The sequence below is a fragment of the Haliaeetus albicilla genome, chromosome 28, assembly GCF_947461875.1.
Source record: "Haliaeetus albicilla chromosome 28, bHalAlb1.1, whole genome shotgun sequence".
Classification (NCBI taxonomy): domain Eukaryota; kingdom Metazoa; phylum Chordata; class Aves; order Accipitriformes; family Accipitridae; genus Haliaeetus; species Haliaeetus albicilla.
This window is the reverse complement of record NC_091510.1, coordinates 10968751-10988828: the sequence shown is the minus strand read 5'-3', so window position 1 is coordinate 10988828 and position 20078 is coordinate 10968751. Positions and strand designations below refer to the sequence as shown.

Sequence of the window (20078 nt, the reverse complement as noted above, 5' to 3'; positions counted from 1 at the left end):
TTAAAATATTTGCCATATGGTTTTTTTAGGGATTTCAAATAGACTTTTCTTGAATTTCCCTTGATTCAGAGATGCTAACATTAAATGTGACACATGAGATGGTAATTACAAGGTAATTATTTGATTTTCACTAAATAGACGTTGCCATTAGATTCCTTCTGGCAATATCTAGCTGAGGAAGTTCATTTTATAGCCAAATACAATATCAACATGTCTTTTCTTTACTCAACTATGTAAGGAACAATAATGATAACTACCTCTTCTAATGTTCCTAGCCATCTGTACCTCGACACTCTTCAATGTCTGATGTGCTACTTTTTGATTAGGCTATCAGATTTGCTGAATGTGGACTTGATGCTTCCTTTTTTTCTTTATGGAGACTTGCAAAACCACCACTTGTCTTTTATCCTGCTTTTTGTAATAGTATCTTTGCATGTAATCTGCAAGGATTGGCTGTTAAGCTCTTCTGTCACAGCCCAGGGTGACACCTGTGATTAAAAGGTCTGCCAGAATTCCCCCATCTCTAGGTTTTTGCTTGTAGTTTCAAGATGAAAAAAGTCATGATGCTTCAAAATTTCATCTCTAGGATTGCAAAATCAGATGCGTTTGTCAGGCATATGCACATAGTGTGTAAAGAAATGTTTTAAGGTACTGAAATGGTATCTCTAGGTGATGTTATACAATTATGAATTTAGACCCAAATCCCAGTAGCAATAGGCTAGTTAAAACTTTTACTCTGCTTCCATAAGTGTGGAGATGAAATTTACTTTAGATCCCAGCCCTACCCAATTTGTTGACCAGGGAAGGAAGCCAAGGTTGCCAGGTATTATGTTAACTGTGTGCCACTAATTATGGAAAGTAGCATGACTTAGCCACACTACATCATCACCTGTGCTTGGTTAAGAGCTCTAATGAGTATATTCTCTCCCTTGCACAGCCAGCCAGGCTGATAACCATTTACCTCAGGAGTATGAAACATTTCTACTGAACTGTGCAGCTACTGCTGAGTTGGCTTTGCAGCTTCTGAGAATCAAGGTAGCATTTGCAACTGTGGCCCCTTACATACCCACCCAGTACTTTTCACAGGCTGTTGTCATTTGTCACTCAAGGTTCACTCTTGTCATTTAAGTTATATGTTTCTTCAGCAAGTTGTAGCCTGACTGTAAACTCCAGTTTGCATTGCTCTTGGCATTCATGTATTTTATACCCAGACACTGCTTCTGTCTACTATTTTTTTGTTTGGTTTAATTTATTTGTTGGTGTCTGTGTGATTGCTCCTCTGTGTTTAGGTAAAAGGAAAAACACTGAAGAACCAGAAAGGTCTGCTGACTGGTCATCTCATTTCTTGTGTTGAGGACCAGTGATACTGATCAGCACATCTCATTTTTACTTCTGTAATGGTGCTATATGCTGCCCCTTCCAGGAGACACGGCTGTCTGCTACAATGACAGTCACCGAAAAAATGAAATTCTGGACAGTACTAAATAAGGAAGACACTTGACAGTGTCAGGAGTAGACTGTGACAAATGTGACGATTGTGGCAAATGTGAATATAACAGTTTTACAAAAACTGGTCTGTTCAGTTCTCTAATTTTCAGCAGCATCTCCACAAATCCTGTTATTTTCATGCTAATCCATTTAAATTTTTGTTTCTTTAGATCTTTGTACTGTAGAACTGTAACTTATCAAAATGCGATTTTTAACAGTTGCTAAAGGTTTTTTTTACTAACTGTAAGGAGGGTGTATTGGTTTTATGTGGCGAGGTTTTGTTAGCTGGGGGGGTTACAGGGGTGGCTCCTCTAAGAAGCTGCTGGAAGCTTCCCCTGTGTTCGAGAGAGAGCGAGCCTATACCAGCTGGCTCTAAGATGGACCCGCCGCTGGCCAAGGCCGAGCCAATCAGTGATAGTGGTAACGCCTCTGTGATAACATTTTTAAGAAGGAAAAAAAAAAGTTGGGACGCGGAAAACAGCCACCGGAGAGAGGAGTGAGAACATGTAAGAGAAACAAGCCTGCGGACACCAAGGTCAGTGCAGAAGGAGGGGGAGGAGATGCTCCAGGCGCCGGAGCGAAGATTCCCCTGCAGCCCGTGGTGAAGACCATGGTGAGGCAGGCTGTCCCCCTGCAGTCCAGGGAGGTCCACGGTGGAGCAGATATCCACCTGCAGCCCGTGGAGGACCCCACGCCGGAGCAGGTGGGTTCCTGAAGGAGGCTGTGACCCCGTGGGAACCCTGCGCTGGAGCAGGTTCCTGGCAGGACCTGCGGATCTGTGGAGAGAGGAGCCCACGGAGCAGGTTTTCTGGCAGGACTTGTGACCCCGTGGGGGACCCACGCTGGAGCAGTCTGTGCCTGAAGGACTGCACACCGTGGAAAGGACCCATGCTGGAGCAGTTCGTGAAGAACTGCAGCCCGTGGGAATGGCCCACGTTGGAGAAAGTTCGTGGAGGACTGTCTCCCGTGGGTGGGACCCCACGCTGGAGCAGGGGAAGAGTGTGATGAGCCCTCGCCCTGAGGAGGTGAAGCGGCAGAAAATAACATGTGATGACCGTAAACCCCATCCCTGTCCCCCTTGTGCCGCTGGGGGGGCTTGGTGGAGAAATCTGGGAGTGAAGTTGTGCCCGGGAAGAAGGGAGGGGTGGAGGGAAGGTGTTCTGAGATTTCGTTTTATTTCTCATTTACCTTACTCTGGCTGATTTGTAATAAAAAGTGAGCTAATTTTCCCTAAGCTGAGTCTGTTTTGCCCGTGATGGTAATTAGTGAATGATCTCTCCTGTCCTTATCTCGACCCGCAAGCTTTTTGTTATATTTTTCTCTCCCCCGTCCAGCTGAGGATGCGGGAGTGATAGAACGGCTTTGGTGGGCACCTGGCGTCCAGCCAGGGTCAACCCATCACAGAGGGCTAATATTCTAATATGCTGAGGAAGACAAATAACATGGTACAAGATGGATTCATATTTTCCAACAGACTTTGTGATGTTTATACAACAGACTTATAATAGTAATCCATTCTTGTGACAAATGTATCAGACAGAAATACCACAGTTAGTTTTTTAACATAAATAATCAGAAGGCTGCAAACATTGTTGGATTTTTAACTAATTGCTCATGATTTTGACATTCTAATTGTCTAGCCATAAGGTTGTAAAGTATTTCCACCAATGATGGTATAACTGCTTGCTGTTTCTTATGATAAAGTTAATTTAATGCTAAACCATAATAGAGTGATTAGAAATATTTTTTTGGTAAATGAATTAATAAAATATTATATGTTGTAACTGGAAAGAAAACTTTAAAATCTTCAAGTATGGTTACTTTATTTAGTGATCCTATTATTAATAAATTCTAGTACCACTACAAAGGATCAGTGCTTTCCAGTTTGGTCATTAATTTTGAGCTTTTCATTCTTTGCTGCTGCTGACCACAGAAAGGTACAATGTATCATCTCTTCTTGTAAAGAAATATCTTCATTTAAGTTGATGACATTTCATTCTCTTATTAGTTTAAAATGTGGTTCAACAAAAAAGAAAAGCCTACTGTGACTGTGAGAGTAGTGAAATTTCACATGAAGGTTCAAAACAATGCTCTTGGGATACGAAGTCCCCAGATAGTTAGAGAAAGGTGAAGGGGAACAGGGAGCAGTTGGTGTACACAAAGGATACTGCATGGTGGGTGCAGAGCAAGCAATGTTAAAATGAATGAGATCATGGATAGCTGCTTCAGAAATTGATGTACCTGGTTTTATAGGATTTGTTTTGAGGCTTACCAGAAATCTGAGTGGTATGTAGGCTTTTACTTCTTGGATTAGTAAAGGAAGGGGTAGGCAGTAACTTGGTTTTCTCTCTATTTAGACTTGGTAGACTTTCATATTTCTTTTTAATAATTTTCTTTAGGAGAACTAAAACAGCAGCATGAATAAAACTTACAATATATTAGATAAAACGTGGGCTAACAGTATACTAATGGTGAATTGCCATCTTTTAGTGTACATATGCAGGTGAACCTCAGAATAAGTCTGTTTAGGATTTTCTCTTACTTTAAAAAGTTATCTTTGAAGGGATGCATTTAAATGGCCAGCAAATATTGAAGTTGTTGCCACTGTAAGTCTCTTTAGTGTAATTTAGAAAGGTTATTAGAACAACTCATCCATAGATTACATTGCTTAATCTGCTGAGGTGCTGATACTCAGTATCAGGTTTTATGGGTGAAGTGCTTGCCCATGTTAGTGCATTTTTGTAAAGCAGAATTGAGAAATAAATTAAAAAAACCTCACGCCAAACTTCCAGAACAAAAAGATCAGCAGCATTATGTAACGTATAATCACTTCCTGCAGTGGATATTGCAGGAGGTTCTTTCGTCCTGTGATAAAAGCAATTAGATTTTGAATCTCCAAGCACTGGAATGCAGCTGAGTGTGTATCTAAAGTCCTGAAGTTCTTCAAAGTGTTTACAGTTAGATGGCGTGTGTTAGTTCCATAAAATACACTAGCTATTGCTGTAAAGATCTATGTTATCTTTCTAGGAAGTATTTGGGAGACTGATTAAAAACCTTCACTGTGCTTCTAAATAAATCTTGTTCTGTAGCTGTAACAAGCAACCTAAATATGACTTCTAAAACCAGTTTTGCTAGGAACTATTTTCTTGCCGTTTCATATAATCCAAGAAATCTAGTCTAAATAGTGTTATGAAGCAATTCATGGAGAACTGTAATTCCTTTTCCTAAAATGGCTCAGAAGATAATAGTAGCTCTTTACCTTTTGGTCTAGGAAAGCCTGAAAATATTTGGAATTAAATTTGCTGAAATGCCATGTCAGAAGTGCTGGTTGTTTCAGCAGAAGCCTTGAAAACTTTCACTTAGGAAAGTGAAGTTACACTCTGATGTATAAAGTTTTTAGAGCTTTTTATTACTAATAGATGTCAGCAGTATCCTCATGTGTTTGTATTGACAAACGGAAAAATGTGGGCTTCATGTAAAGTTTGAAAATTCTACTGTTTTCTAAGAAAATGGCTGAGACATACCCAGCAATCACAAAGCAGGAATGGCAAGCTATGCACTGTGAAGATTCTTCCTGGAGTAGCTACACAGTTGCTAGATGGCAGATGCAGCAAAGTGGTTGAAGTGTCCCTATATAGTGTGAACACATGCAACTTGTCTACTTTAATGGTCTGTCATATGCAAAGATTTCCTGGGAGTCTGTGCCACATTTGGTATACATCCACATCTCTGGCACATCTGACATCCCATTTATACAGCAGGATTACAGTAGTTTCACTGTGAAATGGCTGTTAGTAGAGGAAAAGCCATATATTTTCCTGGATAGATACTGGGGGGAATGCTAGCACTGCCCAAAATTCTGATAATCCTTTGGCATTTGTGTGTATGGCCAAGAGTTGTCATAAGAACCTAAGTTCATTCAGGTACCCATTTGTGACTGTATTGTCACTGGCTGTATTATCACTGTTAATAGGTTTTCTTTCATGAAAGGAGAATCTTTTAGTGCCTACTGATTCATATGATTGTTTATTGACCAGGAAGTTATGATACTGACCTAAGTGTGGTTGATTGAAATATCAGAGTGGATGGCTCTTTTAGCATCAAGCCAAGCATGAGGATAAAGCAGAACCTGGAAAAGGATGTTGATGAGCAACAGGAGATCTGAATCCACCAGGACTGAGAACCAAGGAGGACAGCAAGGCATATTCTGGGAAGAGCTAGTAGGAGAAACAGAAGCTGAGAATGTGAGAAGCATCGCATAGCTGGGAGAGAGGTGCAGGGGCATGTGAGGAGCAGCTAGCACTTGGGATTAGTAGCTGCTGTTTAGCCTGTGAATGAGTTGTGTGTAGGAGAAACACAGTATGTCAGATGGAGGTGTGGAGTATAAGCAAGAAAAGACTAGCCAGTTTCCTATGGAAAAAGGAGCACAGAGCCTCCATGGAGTTGAAACCCTTGGATCTTTAATCTGCTAAGAACTCAAATTTTGAGGAAGACACAGGTGAGCAGCATCTTTGAACATTAGGCAGCAGGTAACTAAATACAAGTGAAGAGGCCAAAAAAAGCACGTTCATTGCAAATATTGTAAAAAGTACTCCCAGAGACAAATTCTGCTATAAACAGAGTCCTTCACTGAGCAGAGAAAACCCTGGAGCTGAAAACTGTGTTATACTTTAACCACATGGGTCACAGGGTGGGGATGGCCGAGCCATAGACTGAATAGGCAGAGGAAGCAGGGTCTAAACACTGTTTTTACCACTAGTGGCCACAGTGACAGTGCCTATGTACTCCGCTAAATTGTAGGCTGAAATATTTAAATATTGTATGTCAAGACCTAAAAAATCTTGCAATCTAGTTAATATCTATAAACTTAAATGGCTGTCCAAATGGCAGCTCCCTTATATAGGTATTCTGTCTTTACATACTGTGCTAAATAAATGCTGACGTGTATGAATGAGGATGGGAGAATTTTGCCTGCCCCACCAGGAAGTGTGTGGTACAACCAGCATCATTTTTTTCATTCTGTTGCTCTAAAATTCTCTCTTGTCTTAAAAAATGGCTCCTTGTCTTTGTTTATCTTTTCTCTTTCACTTCCTGTTTCAACAGTTGTTTCCCTTCCCTCAGGAAAACCAGCAGCATGCATCCATGTGTATCCATTTCCACAAACTTACTCCCTGTCCTGTTTTCTCCTAGTTTTGAGAGGACAGAGGATCTGGTAACAAGCTCTTACAGGCAGAAGTTTGCCATATCGCTTCTCTGTATGCTGACGCCTAATGGCAGGCACACATCTGAGAATATATATATTATTTTTTTAAAGCCTTAAGTTGTTTTGAAACCCTCTGGACTGTTGCAGTCCAAAATGTGTATTTTTGTGTGGCACTCACTGCGTTAATCGCATTCCATATACAGTCTGAGAGGCTTTCCAGGAAGGGGGGTCCATAGAAGTGCTTAGCTTTCCTACCAATATTTATTCCCTTATCAGACTTTTCATGAAATTTGCAATAAAGATGACAATAAATACTTTTTTTTTTCCTGGTTTGCTTATTTGCTAGAGAACTTTTTATTCTGGATTTCGATTTATAGAATATCAGACTACTGAGCCTCCTTTCATTCATTATTCTGCAACTCACTTGTTTGTGCACAATCACCTCTACCATGGTATGTGTACCTCTTTATCAAATAATATGTGTATTGCTTTTTACTATTCTGTACTGTTCTCCATCATTTCTTACTGTCAAGGAGACAGGGTGATAGGTGTGAGGGGAAGAGTGCTGTCGTCTAATATATGGTAACTTAGAGGAGTGCTCTTCAGGGGTTTTTTTTTGGTGGAGGTGTATTTAAAATTAGTTTCTCTTTTGTTATATTACAGGCCTGAATTCAGGCAGTAATGACCTCAATAGTGCCTGTTTTAATGTAATCCCTGCTTGCTGACTGCTGTTCCAAGAATAAAAATTTAAGCCAAAAGATTTAATGAAATCCTTTGGGATTAGTGCTCACTGGGCTGGGGAAATTGCATATCAACCTTTTCTCTGTACTCGAACCATACGGTTTGGTATTTGAATAGGAGGGTGTCCAAGAGAGACAACTCTGAGTTCATCAATAATTTACATTTTTGTTAGTTACAAACCTGGTATTTGGGATTCTGTTGCCATAGCAATCCATCTGGGCCTGAACGGATAGTGTTTTAAGTGGTGGTTGTATAGGGATTCACAGTGTGTGCTTTAAATCCCTTCTAAACTAATCCTCAGATCTGTTCTGTGACTTATTTGAGGCTTCAACAAAATCAATGTTACTCACAGTAAAAAGTTTATGTTGAGCAAATTAAGCCCGTAAAATATTAGAATATGCATATGATTAAGGACTGTAAAGTTCATAATGTATGACAATTTCTGTTTCAATATGTGAAGCAATTAATAAATGCCCACAACTCCATTTTTTTCAAAATACATTTAATTTGTCGTACATTATGCAACTAGAAATTATCCAGACTCTGTACTGATTATTAGCTAATTTAAACTTCATAATCGAATGCTAGCCTCATTTTCCCAGATGTCAGTTTTGTGTTTTACAGAATGTCAGTCTATTCATAATACTGTATAACTTCCACTTTCAATTAATCTGATTTTCTTTCTTATAAATAATTCTAAAGCAGAGAATAAAATTTGAAATTCCTATTTTCATTTCTAACACGCCTGGAGTGGAGTTTTGAGGCTGCACTGCTAAATTCAGTAGGCTAAACATCACCTGCTTTTTGTTTGAAGTTTGGTTTATATTTTATCATTTTGCCACCTAAAATTTCAAAATGGTTTATTCAAAATTTCCCGGATATGCCACATAAAGGGATGCCCTCAGCTTTGAAAGATGATCAATAAACTCCTCAGCAAACCTGGGCTAAGTTTCAGCTCTGTCAAAACCAAAACCCTCCTGAAACTGATTTCCAGAGCTTTTAGTTTTTCATAACAAAAATGTTGTCCGGTTGTGCTCTCAAACTGTCACTAAACCATCATGACAATGTATTAGCAGCTCTTGATTAGTCCAGAGTATAGAGATTTAGTTTGCAAAATTATTCCTCAGTGTTTGAAAGAAGAGAGAGAAAAATAGTCAAACAACAGCCATATGCTCTACTAATGAGTGTTTAGCTCATAATCCTAACCAGACAAAAATTGTTTCTTCATGGAGTTTGTAAAAGATCACACGATGCTTCCTGGCTTTAAAAATAGTAATAGAATAAAGAAACTGCAGATGGCCTAAAAGTTCTTGGGAAACCTTTAATTACCATGCAACTTCCCTTTCATCTGTTATATTAAGTTCACAATGAATAGTGAAGCATGTAATAGAAGGGGCTTATTTTTGCCACAATTCTGTGATTCTAAAAACGTTCTTTGTCACCTGTAATGAATGTAAATCTGCTCTGTTTCTGTATGAGTTAAAGAAGAGTTTCCTGGGAAAAACCGCAAAGAATCCCTTCCTTGCAGTGGAATAGGGCTTCATTTCATGAGCAAAGATAAGCATGTATATTCTTAAATTCAGTGTGGCTGACTGTACATTGTTTATTTTAGAGGTCCAGTTCTTCTACCCCAGCTTACCGGGACTGTTTCCATAATTGGTTACCACTAAAGGTAACTGGGAACAGAGAGCTTAGAATTAACTAAAAAAGGCCTTGTTTTGATTGCTTTTGCATATCCTCATGACTAACTGAAGTAAAAGTTGCAGATCATTTACATGATTACTTACCCTAAAATTACATGCCCTAAAGTATCTTCTGGAGATACCATTTGTTAAATATAGATTATGCTTCAAAGAGATATTACAAGATGTATTCAGGCATATCAAAATGTGTTTCTGTTGATATTTCCAATGGTTTCATTAGGAAAAGTCTTCCCTTGAAAATATTACTGAAATGAAAACGGAGCCTTGGAAGATACTAGCGGTATGACAGATGCTGTTTGTAGCTCTGGAAATATAGTTGTCACTGCAGGGGATCTCCTGCATTGAAGACCCACAGGAGTCCATAACCAAGGGTGAATGAATTAATCTTCCAGCATATCTCATAAAAAATAGCCTGTGTTTAATATTAGGTGATAGAAACACAGTTGAATTTCACTGGTAATTTTTTTGATCTTTCTCTAGAAATGCAAACCTTTCCTGTTTATTTCTTTCTATATATTTTAGCTCTGCGAATCTTTGCAAAGAGTGCTGGTATTTAGTCTCCTTGATATTTGTTGATTGTTATTGATTAGTTTTTGCTTATTTATTCCAGATCTTCATTATGTTTTTCATATGTTTCGGAAACTCTGTTTGTCAACTTCAAGGGAGCAAGCGGGCTGTCTCTGTTTGCACTTAATGAAGCACCACACTTAGTCATGATTTTGCTTAAATTTGCTGCTCTAGCACATAACCTGTATTTTTGTTCAGTTATTTCCAATTAATACTCAAGTAAATCTGTCTTTCCTTTCCATTTTCTGTCTTTGCAGCAGAAGGAAATAGTTAATCTTCTGAAAGGCTCAGTAATAATATGACACAGCTTGACACAGACAGCTTAGAGAAACAGGGGAGGATTGAGACAGTGTACTGCAGAGCAGGTGTGACTCTGCGTGTTAATTTGTCCAAGGCACTTGCAGCTACCTCTACTCAAATGCAAGATGTACACAGACACCTGAACCAAAACCCTGGCTCTGAACCCCGGGAGGAGGTTGGGATTAGAGCTTTTAATTGAAATCTGTCTCTGAGTGTGTCTGAATTTGAGATCCCTCAGTTTGGGAGGGCTTGAAAGACAGGGAGAGGCAAAGTTTTGGTTGAACCTGTTCAAGAGGTATTTAAGTACAGTAGTTCAGATTAGGTCTGTCATGGCCTGTACCAGGACATTTTATACAGCTGATAAGGAGCACCAAGCAACGTGAGGCCTGCTAAGACTATTGTCACAAGTATTACAAGCTCTGGGAAAGAAATTAATTGATCACACAGCTCTGTTTTACACCAGCATCTGAATTATTCTAAACCCTTTGGAGTTAAGGGTTTCATATCATTGTCCAGCTAGCTTTGCATTGTTCGAGTGCTCCACAGCTCCTCACTGATGTCTAGGATATAATGAAATAGGCTGTTAGATTGAAGAACTAATCCCTACAGTTCAAAAAAGTTTAAAACTTATTAGCAACATAGCATCATATGCTTCAGGCTCATGGACTATACAGACCTCAGCTCCAAACAGCTGTTACTTGTTGCCTAACAGGTTTCTTCAGTAGACTGCCATGCAAGTGAGTGGTATCTGGAATATCATAGATATTGACAGAACTATACAGAAGGCAATGTTAATTCTTTACTAAAAAAGAAGGGAAAATTAGATTTTTTTAATCAGTTATGTTCTGAATCTTTTATTGAGTCATGAAAGATGGTAGCCTGGTTAATTTAGTGTGAGATGCTGGATGGAATCATGATTTGCCTTTTTTAAAGAAAGACCAGAGTAAGAGTTGATGTGATATAGTTTGACAATTTTAGATAACAGCAGTATCGTTTTCCTCTGATAAAGTTGATGTAAAATTAAAAATGTATTTACCTATCTTGGTAACTGTGCATTTGGCTCCCTTTTTTAACCGCATAAAATTGGTCATCTTTGCCTGTAAGTGCCTTCACAGCTTGATCCTGCCTGCTCTTTCACGTCAATGTTGCCCTTATTGCAACCCTTACTGCCCATCAGTCCCAATTTTCTCCCTTCCCTCAGGCAACCTTTATTCATGAAAATTGTTAATGGTAAAAATCTGCAAAGCCAGTAGGCTGTGTTCCTTCAAATCCTGCCTTAAAACTCACCTCTGTTGTGATGCCTGTAAGCTGCCCAAGAAAGGCCAGGCAGCTGGTGTGCTGTGATCAGTGCTTATTATGCTAATTGTCTGCATGAAACAGTGGGAGTGAGGCATCAAACACCCCTCTGCAGCGGGTCCCACTCTCCTCCAGGAGGAGTGGGGGACGCTGTGGCTGTCATTGGAGGTACACATTGTTTCTTCCTTGACTCCTCAGTCTAATGGGGTAATCCAGCCAAGATGTAATACAGCATGAGAATTTAATTTCGACCAAAGGATTGCCAGCCTCACAGGTGTGAAAGCCTGTCACCTTTCCTGAACTGGGGAGAGCTGCAGGTGCCCAGATGCAATTCATATGCTCAGAATTTGGTATGAAGTTTCAAAAGAGATTTGTCCCCTGGGCCTGTGGGTTTCCCATCTCTGCTGCTATTGTAGTACCTAAAACTGGGAATGTTGCCTTTTAAGAAAAAGGAGCGATGTGGACTTTCTCTTCTGGAAGCTTCACAAAAACCCAAGGCTTTAAATCTTGGAGTAAGCCAAAACTAAATAGGAAAATGGCAAACTTCTGTGGCACAAATGAAACTAGGTAATTAATTTTATGTAGATGATAAATCCATGTATTTGTTTTTCTTACAGAAACGTGGAGTCCTGAATAGAGAGAAGAGAGTTAAGCACACACTCTGTATTGTGAACAGTAAGTGACGAGATTACATACTCTGAAGCTAAACACTATTTGTACTTCCTTTTTTTTATTTTTTTATTTTTTCTTATTTGCAGTTCTTTTAACAAGTGTAAGAAATTAGTGCAGTGAGCATTTCTGCCTTTTATCCAACTCAGTTTCATTTCACAGGGGTAGACTTTTATTAATCCTGTAATCATGTTGGGTAAGAGGCCCAGTTAATCCACACAATGTGTCTTCATCACTGCCCATACTGAAAATATTGCCACTGCCTTCTCAGTAAAAGTGAATTGTAATAGTAGAAGGTACCAAGCTAAAAATAGTATTACACTAGCATTTGCTCACACCTGCAATTTTTCAGAAAAATACTTAGATTTATCAGCATAGTCAGATCCCGTTGAGTTGGGACATGAGTAAGAGAGTTTTATGGGTTTGTGTTAACCACTTAATCACTGCCTAATTGTTCTGAACTGCCCTGGTCAGAGCTGTGTTGTTCACTGCACAGTATGACCAATCACAATGTATGGCTGCACTGGCCTTTGATAACTACAGCTTTATAAAACATCAAGTAATTAAGACTACTCGCTGAGACAAGAAAATGAGCCATGGTTGTCTTGTGAATGATATTATTGATGTTGTCCTTTGAAAAAAATCTCAGGCTGCTGGTGAAGTACCAGTCATGATACAGTAGAGAACAGGCACTGCTTTTATTGCAATCCTGAGTAATATGCCCTGGGAAATGTAGCAGGTTATATGGGTGTACTGCATTACTGCGTATTAAAAGGTGGCAATACCCTTTGAGAACCAAAGTGGGTGAATGTGTGTTAAGGCATTTCTATTAACAGTTCCAACAAAACAGTTCCTCTATGCTAGGTGCTAATAGAGCCTGCCTTTTTGTGGTAGAAGATTGTGGACAGTAAGTAATGTACAGAGAATATGTGTTCTTCAGCACCATTCTGCTTATAGAATATACATTTGAGTGTATATCATGGAGTAGAATTGAAGGAATTTTATCGTTGTATACGAAATCTCTATTCATTTAGCCAAACTGGCGTGTAGAACAGACTAGTTTTGGATAGAAATGAACGTTGAATGTTTTTTGGCAAGCAGTAAAAATAACTCTTTGGTGGAAAAGAATATGTATAAACTTCAACAGCCAAAAAATGCCCAGTATCTCTCTGGGCAACCAAGTTCAGTGATGGGTTTTAACATAACGTTTAATCACACAACATGAAAGGAAACGTGTGACACTTCACTGAAGCCGAGGGCAACATAATGCTTGTTTGAAAGTCTGTATAGTTATTTATACAATGTACTAAACTGTGCTACCAGTAGGCATTTTTTAGACATATAACGAATCATACATATGTTCCAGAAGATCATTAGAAAAAAAATCGGTTTTAAAAACAGTTCTCAAAACTCTTATCTTTTTTATCTATTCCTCTTAACTTTCTATTGCTGCTTCTGTCAGTCATACTTTCCTTCCATTTTCTCTTCTTTCCCACCATGACTCTTGTGGTTATATTCCCTATGTGCTATCACACCTCTCTTCACCCTTTATCTTTCCCGTCTTTTACCTACACAGCTAATCTGCTCCAACTTCATAGTTTCTGCTCACATCTCCCACACAGGGCCATCTCCTCTTCCTCTTGGCAGAGCTGCATTGCAGAATGTTCCTGATCTTTGGCAAATTTTGAGCTTGCTATTTCTAGTGTCAAATAGCTACTCTGCAGACCAAGAGCATTATTGATATTGTCAAGTAATAATGCACAGAATATTGCCATATACCTATATCGAAGGAATTTGCAAAGGGTTGCAACATAGCGTAATATGGGTCAGCTCTTGCAATTTTTATTTGACATGCAGAAAGATGTGGTGAAACTTTTGGGAGTTGTTATTTAACACATGGAATACCTTCAACCAAATCAATTATGCGTTTCCCCCGGATCTTAAGTTTTGGCAGCAGGTGACTGATAGTTACATGCATAAATATTAGCAATTCCAAGCAATTTGTATAATTCAACTGATGTATGTATACAAAAAATCCAGGAGTTGTTATAGACCTGTTTGTAGAAACTAAATTTCCCTACTGCAGATACTTGAAGATTTTCTCCTCGCTTGTATTCCTGTGTCAAGAGGCCAGAACTCACAAGCAGCTGTTTCAGAATAGCATGGATTTATTTGTGTATAGTGAGAAAAAATTAATCAACTATTATTGGTACTCCGTCACATACAAATTCCCTCTCTCCTGCTGGCAGAATAGGTTGACAGAACCTTTTCATAGTATCCATCAGTTAATTTTATCAGTCATGGTATTATGATTATAAACTACAAATGATCTAACAATGATATATAATTACAGAAATGAAACTGTACAGTGGTTATTTAACATTTGTAATGTGTAATTTATTTAATGCTCTCTTTGGAATATACATGGGAAATTAGAATAATAAAACAGAAATAAAATTACATTTATCTCTCATCCATCATCAGTGAGGAGCAATGTTACCAGCTTGATCAGGCTATACATTCAGCCGTGTAGGGAAGTCCCTGTATGCTACCTTTGGGCATGCTTAAAACACCCTTGTGAACTGTATGTTGTTCATATGCTAAGCAACAAGTCATTCTTCTGACACTGGGATTGATAAACTGTGGATCTTTTTTTAAAATACTTTTTTTTCTCAATCTGAATTAAAACCTAAAATTTAAAATATCAAGTGCTGAGAGGCAAAAATATTGGATTCCAGATATAGGAAGAAGATAAAATTAATATTGTTCTTATTAAGAAAAGGATAAAATAAAAGTTGTAATATATGCTATATTTTGTGGGTTTTAGTTGTTTTGTCTTTGCTTTAAATGCAAGGGCCTTTGTCATTTGGCTTTGATATGGCAAAAGATCGCAGTTATCCTTTGTGGATGAGGGAAAAAATCTTGCAATATGTGTTCCAGAAAAGGTGTCCATTATCCTCACATAGTCAGCAGCAATCAAATTTCATCTGCCACATACTTTGGTTTATAATTGACATCTTTGGTGGTTGCTAGTTAATAACAATTTTTTTCATTATTCATGTTTAATAAAGGCAAGTTCAGGTAATGTGACATAAATTAGGAGACTGCACAAATGAAGTGCTATATACAGGAGGAGGATGGCCAAACCACGCTCTGCTGCGAGCAGATGAGAGGAGGCTTGCCCTGCTGAAAATTATTGTACAGGCAATTTGACTCCATTATAGGTAGAACTAAATTCATGTTAGACTTACTATTAGCTCATGAGCATGAGCACACAATGTTATTGTTGTTTACCTTAATACCTATTTTGAAAACTACCATGTTTTATATTTTACTATTTACCATATTATATCTAGAGGTATGTAATGTACCAGAGATGAAGTAGCTAAATATAACCCTTCCTTGGTTTTGGAAGGGTCAGTTTTGTAAAAGTTGAATTTATGAGCCTTCAAGAAGAAATGAGCCTGTGGTTTCTGAATGTTCTCTACTAATCACAATAATCTTCCCCTACATTACAATTTCAATCTTTCATTGCAATATAGTAATCTAGAAGCAGCATGGAAGTGCCCTCATTCCCTGTGCTCCCAGGTTTTGTCATTGCCTATTGAAATTCATGTGCATATACTGCAGGCTTGGGTAAAATAGTTCATTTGAGTGTTCACACTACCTGAATTCTTTAATGAGGTCTTCCCCTAAATTAGTGTCACTTTTTTTTTTTTTTTTTTTTTTTAATCCTCCCACAGTAGAACTATAAACTTCTGGTAAATTATATAGTAACATTTGCATAGTGTAAAGGGTTTTTATTTTGTCTCTATTTTGGTTATCGTGTTAAGACTATTCAGAGTAGTATATTCTCTGTGACTCATATGCTTACAAAATTCTGTGCCTCAAGACCTCATTTTTCTTTTTTTTATCCATCTTGTATTACAGACACAGCATTGCATTTTTTAATGTGAGATCTCTGACATGGATTTAGATTCTGTACTGCTTTGAGGTATGCTAGTTATGCAACCTAATTTTGCAAAATGGCTCTGTGTTTGTACTTCCCTGGGGCTTCAGTTTAGTTGTCATCTATCATTTTAGCACCGTGATTGATTACTCTCTACTATTTAATTTATCTGCTGCAGCTTCTCAGCTTTTTCTTCAATTGGTAAACACATACCTTTCTAGACACCTTTTCAAATGATGTGTTTTCTGAGTGCCCCAGAAGTCATGTAATCTTATTTTTCTCAGCTAGGAATTTAGCCATTTAAGCTATTCAATGGTTTAAATAAACTATTGGCTGATATTTTGCTATTGCTTGGAAGTTTTGCATGGGAAATCTGTGTTGTATTTTCCATTTTTCAATGTTATTTTATATATTTATTCTGAAATGCAAGTGCATTTACCAACTGCTTCTTTGTCCACCAAAAAGCAGTAAAAGAAATGAGAACCTTTTTTAAGTGTAGGAGCCAAATGCATGGACTGATTCTGCTGCAGTAGACTTCAACCACCTTTGCACATTAGGTTTCAAAAGCAAAATATTTATTAGCTTAATTTGCTCATTGGAATGTCACAAGCCAGCTTCAGTCAGTAGGGTTACCATGTGCTTGTTTTCTTGTCTTGTGTACTATGTTCCTGTACTGTAATTTGTTATTTTTAAACATTACATTGAATATCAACTTGGCTATGATTTTAAATCAGGCTCTTTCAGAGTAACATGAAGTTTCCATTTGAAAAAGGGGGGTTTTTTTGCATTAAGTCATGCTGTGTATACACATGGCAGCAGTTTTACACAATTACTGAGGCAACTTGCAAGAAGCTACTATAATGAACTCCTTCTATGATCCACATATCAAAAGTTTTAATGTCAATTTTTTTTCTTCTGCGGTTTTTATTACAGCTCTATTTTATCTGTATTTTTGAATGGGGAGGTTGATACTTTGTTTTGATTTTTTTACTCTTTAGCTACTGACTGTATTTAATACTTGTGATTAAAAGCTCTCCGTAAGAAGAATTATACTGTCTCATCATAATACAGCTTTGCTGACGCTGGTAACTGCTATTGTAGTCCTGTCTCTAAATACAATCAAACAAAATGCGTTGACATCTGCAGTGTTGCGTGCTTTTTGGGGGCGGTTTGTTGTTCTTTTTTTGTGAGAGCGTGCTTTAATCAGTACTTACCTTTTGTTTTTAATTCTTAATCTCTTTGCACAATCCTCTTTTAAAGACTACCAGGTTAGCTTCGGATATGTATCTTATTAATTCCTGGTAGGTGAATTCCAGCCCACATTTCATTAGAGAATTGGAGATAGCCTGTTCTGTCACTGTTCTTGTAGTGACTTACACTTCAATTAGGAACTAAAAGGCTAGACTTCCTTGTCAACTCCGCTATTTTGCATTTATGGTCCATGAAGGTTAACTCAAAAATTAACTAATATGATACAAGTGATTACACACATACAGGTTAAGGTGACTCCCTGGTATGGAGTTGGTGATAGCTAAGGAACATTATTTGGCAGTTTTGGATCCTCTCCAAGTATGAGTTTGTTCTTCAATGATGATTTTCTTTGTTTACTTCTTTCAAAGTTTGGCACTATAAATCTTGTTTTGAAGACATATAGCCATCATAAACATCACATTTTGACAGCTCTTCTTGTGCGAATGAAACTCATTCAAATAAGTTCATTCAGAAATGAGAAAAGATGCATCTTATACCTGTTCACAGTCCTGTCTTTAAGTTACTAGTATATTGACAAAATTTATCTCTGAAAATGCAAAGAAAATGGGAAATTCAGTTAATCACTTTACTATGTAACCAAAAATGTTTTGCAAAGCCATTACCAAAGATAGCACATAAAAATATATTTTATGATGTTAATCTGCTGGGTTTATATTGATATCTAAACTGAATGAAAATGGGCACTGTAGAATTTTTCTTGAAATAAATAATTTTGAAAATACAAAAGTCAAAATTAAGTATATTTGGAAAAACATGATTCCTTGGATTAGGATTTTTGGGCGGGGGCGATATACTTTAGAACAGCTAGAAATGAGCAGTGATTAGGAGTGCTCTGGAATATATCAAATATATTAGCTGTGTGTCTGTAGTGTGCTTTTGCTGCTATACCTTCAGTTTTGTACTGCAAGCTAAAGAGGCAAGATGTGGTTTTGCTGTGAGCGGAGCCTCTGCACAAGGGCTCTTAAAGCAATGTTGATTGATGTATTTCATACTTGAGACTCTTGTAGCTATGCTAACAAATGCAACAACAGTGATTTGAGCTGAAAGCAAAAGTTTTTGAACATGGTGGTCATAAAGCACATAATATATAGGCAGTGTTTCCAGTCTCGCCAATTAAAAAGCTTTAGGTACGCCATTAAAGATATTATTCTGTTTTTCCCATTAGCTGTGTATTTGGGAGTTTTTCTCATTACTGCCTGATTTCCATGACTGCTTCAGTCCCTCCAAAATCTCAAGGTTTAGAAGTGTATTTTTTTATTGAAAGGTGAGATTTTCATGCAGTCACATGGATCCAGGAGCTGGAGCTTCCAAAGATAACTCCCAAACATTTATTGCAAAGTCTGGCAATACTGTGTAAAATGCATGATAGCCTGGAGGTCTCTGCTAGTACTGTACAGCAGTACACTTTGATCTTTCACATAATAGGTCTCCCAATACCTTTTCATTTCTAACAGAAATAGTGCCCAGGCTGCTTTTATACCATAAGCCTATTTCACTCATTCTTGTAAGTTGTGATGCCAAGTGAGAACATTGTTTTAGGAAGAAGGATAAGAAAAAAGGAGTAAGATGTCATTTAGACTGTGAAACCTTAACCATTTTTGATGGGATTTTACTTTTAGAAGCGTGTCTCAGTGTTTGAATCTTTAGTTTAAATGAAATGCTTAACACCAACAGAGTTTATTTAAAGATCTAATTTTACTTCAGGGATAATAATTTTAATAAATTTAAACTGCATTAAACCATTAGTTAATAAACCACTAGCTATTAAACTGTTAATAGTTTATCCTGCAGATAACAGTGATTCCTTTTGGAGAGTTATGCTCTATTGGGCAAATACGAATTTAGGGAGGTTTTAAAATGGGAATTATATCTAAACTTTGTAATTATCTACTTAGACATTTCTTAAGGAGAATAAAATCAGTAGCTTTTTACATATGAAGCCATATGCTCCTGAGAAAGATCTAAACGTTTGCAGTACACAGATATGCTTATAATCAGGAATTGTTATATCTCAGTTGCTGTATCGTTGTCATTTTTGTATTTTCTCTGAAGTTTGACTATTTGCAGCCTCGGTGTATGGAGCTATGACCTGTTGGTGCAGACACTCCATCTGCACTGTGGAAAACCAGTCCATGTCCCAATCCTTGTGGACTTGTTCCATATCCATTTAAAAAGAATGAAAGAATTTGAAACTTTTAAAGACTGTTTCCTCCAGAAGTAACAATTGTCATTTATATTAATAATCTCCTGAGTAGGCTCATTATATTAAATCACAGCTAGAATTCTACTTAGACTAATTGCCTTTGAAGCAGAACCAGTGATTTTAAGCATATGGAAAGCGGTGTGATGCTATCCAATCCCATCATGGATCATATACAATGGCTTTCACAGCTTTCTGGCATTCACGAGAGTGTGACAGCTGTACTTACCTGTTCGTATGTGGGCTGTCCTTCGTGTCTGATCAATAGTGAGATTTCATTTCCTGCAGTCTCTTTGTCTCAGTACTAGTAGGGATCACATCGTTAAGCTCTATCCTGAAGTGGAGGGAAGCGTTTCTTGTACTTGTCAAGCATTTTTGGTGTGATTGTTAGAAGTTCTTTTTTCATTAATGTGTATCTCGTGTCACATTTTCACTGTGCTATTCCAAAATGAACTTCACTTAACAAACTTGACTTTTAATTAATTTGGGGATCCTTGTTCCTGTTAAATTTTGCTTCACAGCTTGAGGAGTGCTTATGTAGACACCCCCCCCCCCCCCCGAAAAAAAAAAAAAAAAAAGAATTTAAAAAAGAGGGGAAAAAAGGAAAAGGCATGGAAGAAATCCAGATGTCTGATACTGAAATTTTCCAAGGATATGTTAGTGGACATAAGCACCTTACTTAAACCCTCT

At 37.7% G+C, this 20078-nt stretch overlaps 1 protein-coding gene across 1 annotated transcript in view; it reads left to right on the top strand.

The window, feature by feature from the left end:
* Positions 1 to 20078, top strand: part of SYT1 (synaptotagmin 1) — a 356785-nt gene that overhangs the window by 116158 nt on the left and 220549 nt on the right. Inside the window, 1 exon segment of the mRNA XM_069773427.1 lies at positions 11916 to 11973. Coding sequence (XP_069629528.1) covers positions 11916 to 11973 — 58 coding nt within the window.